At 56.5% G+C, this 3,459-nt stretch overlaps 1 protein-coding gene across 1 annotated transcript; it reads left to right on the top strand.

The window, feature by feature from the left end:
* Positions 1-623: 623 nt before the first annotated feature.
* Positions 624-1,760, top strand: SDHAF1 (succinate dehydrogenase complex assembly factor 1). The gene has a single exon (XM_007996449.3). The coding sequence runs from the start codon at positions 747-749 to the stop codon at positions 1,092-1,094; it is 348 nt and encodes a 115-aa protein (XP_007994640.1). The 5' UTR covers positions 624-746; the 3' UTR covers positions 1,095-1,760.
* Positions 1,761-3,459: the final 1,699 nt, after the last annotated feature.

Genomic DNA, 3,459 nt, shown 5'->3' with positions numbered 1-3,459 from the left:
TCTCTCCCAGTGCCCTGTGCCGTTGGGACCCAAAGTCCGAACCCGTAGCAGGCCGCGGTGGCTCACGCCTGGAATCCCAACACTTTGGGAGGCTGAGAATCGTTTGAGCCCAGGAGTTCGAGGCCATCCTGGGCAACAAAGCGAGACCCCATCTCTGCAAATAATAATAATAATAATAAAATAGGGGGCGCAGTTTCGCGCACCTGTGGTTCCAGCTACTTGGGAAGTTGAGGTGGGAGGATCGCTTGGGCCCAGGAGTTCGAGGCTGCAGTGAGCCAAGATCGCGCCACTGCACTCCAGCCTGGGCGACAGACAGAGACCCCATCACAAAAAAACAAACAAAAACAAAAACAAACCCTAGCTTCCTCTTCTCCCAGAACGCAGGAGTTAGGTCAGGACCCTCTGTTCCCTCCGACCCAAGACCTAGGAATCCGAACACATAGCGACCTCCTCCTACGAGTCGCAGGTGCCAGGATCCCCAGAACTGCTGTCCCTTCAAGAACACGTGTTCCCTACAGGGGAGGCCGCGACCAGAGACTCCGCCCACTTCTCCCAGCCCGCTGTGGTGCAACAGCAACGACAGCCAATCAGACGCGGCAGCGCCGGATGGCGGGAGGCGGGAGTTGGGGGGCCAAGGGAAGCGCAGGGCGGAAGTGGCTGTGGCTTTGCCCTTTGGCCTTTGCTCGCTGTGTGGCGGCTCGGCGGTTAGCAGGGAGTTCGCTGAGCGTCTCTGCCTAGCCGCGGTCATGAGCCGGCACAGCCGGCTGCAGAGGCAGGTTCTGAGCCTGTACCGCGATCTGCTGCGTGCCGGACGCGGGAAACCGGGCGCCGAGGCGCGAGTGCGGGCCGAGTTCCGGCAGCACGCGGGCCTGCCGCGCTCCGACGTGCTGCGCATAGAGTACCTGTACCGCCGCGGGCGGCGCCAGCTGCAGCTGCTACGCTCGGGCCACGCCACCGCCATGGGCGCCTTCGTACGCCTGCGGGCCCCGACCGAGGAGCCTGGCGGCGTGGGTTCCCAGCCTGACGACGGCGACGGTCCAAGGAACCCCCACGACAGCACGGGGGCACCGGAGACCCGGCCCGACGGACGGTGACTGGCGAAGAGCCGAACTCGCTCGATGGCGTGGTGGAGCCAGGAGGCTCGCCTGACTGCGTGGGGGGCCTGGGGAACCCGCCTAAGGTGAGAGATCTCGAGAGACTAGCTCGACGAATTGGGGATGTCAGAGACTGCCCCTTGGCGACGCAGGGGGCCTAGAGAGCCTCATGATGGACGGCAAGAGAGGCCCACCTTTTCCGATGCTTGGAGACAGGTCGGCGCTCCTCCCCCATGAGGGCTTGGGGCGGCCTGGACAGTGTCAAACCGAGAGCTACTTGCCCGAAGGTACGGGGAGCCAGGACGCCCCCTGCTGGACAGGGAGAGCCTGAGACACCCTTCTCTTGACCCCTGAGAACACACCCACCTCTGGCTCCTCAAGGAGTCTCCCCTCTCCTGTATTTAACTCTGAGAAGTGCAGACTTTTTGCTGAGAAAGTATTGGGAAGGTTCCCTGATCAAGCGGTGAGAAGCCCGGAATCCCCTTTGGGAAAACTTTCCCCCATTAATTGTGACAAGCCAGGACCACGAGGAAGGGGCTAGCGGTCTATCACCTTGGTTGATCAACTAAAGGGCCCTACTTGATGGTTTTGAGGGGCAACGTTGACTCATTTGCCCTTTCCCTGTCAGAATGTTGGACAAAGGGAATAAAATTGGGGATATGTCTACTTTCCTGTTGGTGGTCTTAAAGCTTTTATATATTTGAGGATTTTTGAAACACCCCCCCACCACCACCACCGCACACACACACAGACACCTGGAAGGGACCATCTGGGAGGTGATAGGTGTGGGGATCTGACTCCCTCCGGAGTCCTCTAGACTGGCACATTGATTGAAGCAGCATAGTTCTCTCCCCTGGGCAGATTTGTGGAGGGGGTTCATCCTGGCTTAACCCCCAAAGATACCCCAGTTGGCTCCCTAATGGAGGGCAAGTTATTTAACATCTTTGTGTGGGACAGGAAATGGTGGAGCTGAGAACTGGCTCAAAGCCTCTGAGGCAGTAGTGGGGGTCTCAGACCTGGAAATTTCTCAAACCCAGCTGAAGGGTCCAGCCTCAGCTACAATGAATGACAAGGCCTGGGGCAGGGGAGGGGAGATGAACCCCATAGATCACAGGTATACTCCCTCCTGTGTCCCCATATGGGCCTGCCCTAGACATTCTGTGGAGGGATGCAGTTTGCATCACTGAGCTGTATTTGCACCCATGTCAGTTAAGTAAGTGGAAATGAGTTCTTGTGGATGTAGCTGTGGGGAGGAGGACCATAGGTAAGGAGCATAGACCTCAGACCAAAGGGAGGATGGATGGAAGAGAAACAGTCGCTGCCCTAATCCTAGTGGGGGAGCCACATGCCCAAATGGTTATAAAGTAGAATTGGAATTTGAAGAATTAATTGCCAGGATAGGCTTCTAGGCATGAAGACCAAGGCTGGGTGCGGTGGCTCATGCCTGTAATCCCAGCACTTTTGGAGGCCAAGGTGGGCAGATCGCAAGGTCAGGAGTTCATGACCAGCCTGGCCAATATGGTGAAACCTCGTCTGTACTAAAAATACAAAAATTAGCCAGGCGTGGTAGTGGGCACCAGTAATCCCAGCTACTCAGGAGGCTAAGGCAGGAGAATCGCTTGAACCCTGGAGGTACAGGTTGCAATGAGCCAAGATCACACCATTGCACTCCAGCCTGGGCGACAGAGTGAGACTACATCTCAAAAAAAAAAAAAAAGAAGACCAGTGTGGGGAAAGGCCTGGAGGGGGCAAAAGGAAGAAATGCAGGGTCTCAGCTGGGGCCTGGCGTGCCCCAGGCACAAGGCTGTGGGTTTACTTGCTCGTGGCTTCTACTTCAGCTTTGTCTCAGGTTTGTCCTCACCATGGGACCTCAGCCACCTCATTCATCTCTCTCAGCCTCAATTTCTTGCATCAGGGTGATCATGTTAATCGTTTCCTGGCTCCATCTCAAAGTAAAAGCCAAAGACCAATGGGGTCCTACCCATCCATCCCCCCTAATTACATCTCCAGCTGCATCTCCTGCCACCCCCTCACTCCTGGCTCCATGATCTTGAGCCCTGACGAGCCCCAGGATTGGAGCTCCTGGCAGGGCTGCAGGCAGGGATCAAGTTTCCAGTGGGGCCGGGCATCCTGGGTCGGAAGGGAAGACACATTAACCTGGGTGTTACAGATGAGTGAGATTTACCCGGTGGAGAGGATGGAGGAATGCCTGATTTGAGGGAGGAGCTGTACAGGTGAGCAATGGCTAAGAGCACGGACCTGGGAATGGGAAGGCAGGGTTTGAATCCCAGCTCCCATACTTACTGATTATGTGATCACAGGTGAGTGATCTAACTTCCTTTTTTTTTTTTAGACAGGGTCTGTG

Source organism: Chlorocebus sabaeus, chromosome 6 (genome assembly GCF_047675955.1).
Source record: "Chlorocebus sabaeus isolate Y175 chromosome 6, mChlSab1.0.hap1, whole genome shotgun sequence".
NCBI classification, from domain to species: domain Eukaryota; kingdom Metazoa; phylum Chordata; class Mammalia; order Primates; family Cercopithecidae; genus Chlorocebus; species Chlorocebus sabaeus.
Note: the sequence above shows the minus strand (reverse complement) of the source record. Positions and strands in the feature narration are given on the sequence as shown.

Excerpts from the sequence above, each read along its gene's own strand:
- SDHAF1 (XM_007996449.3), top strand. The coding sequence starts at position 747 with ATGAGCCGGCACAGCCGGCTGCAGAGGCAGGTTCTGAGCCTGTACCGC.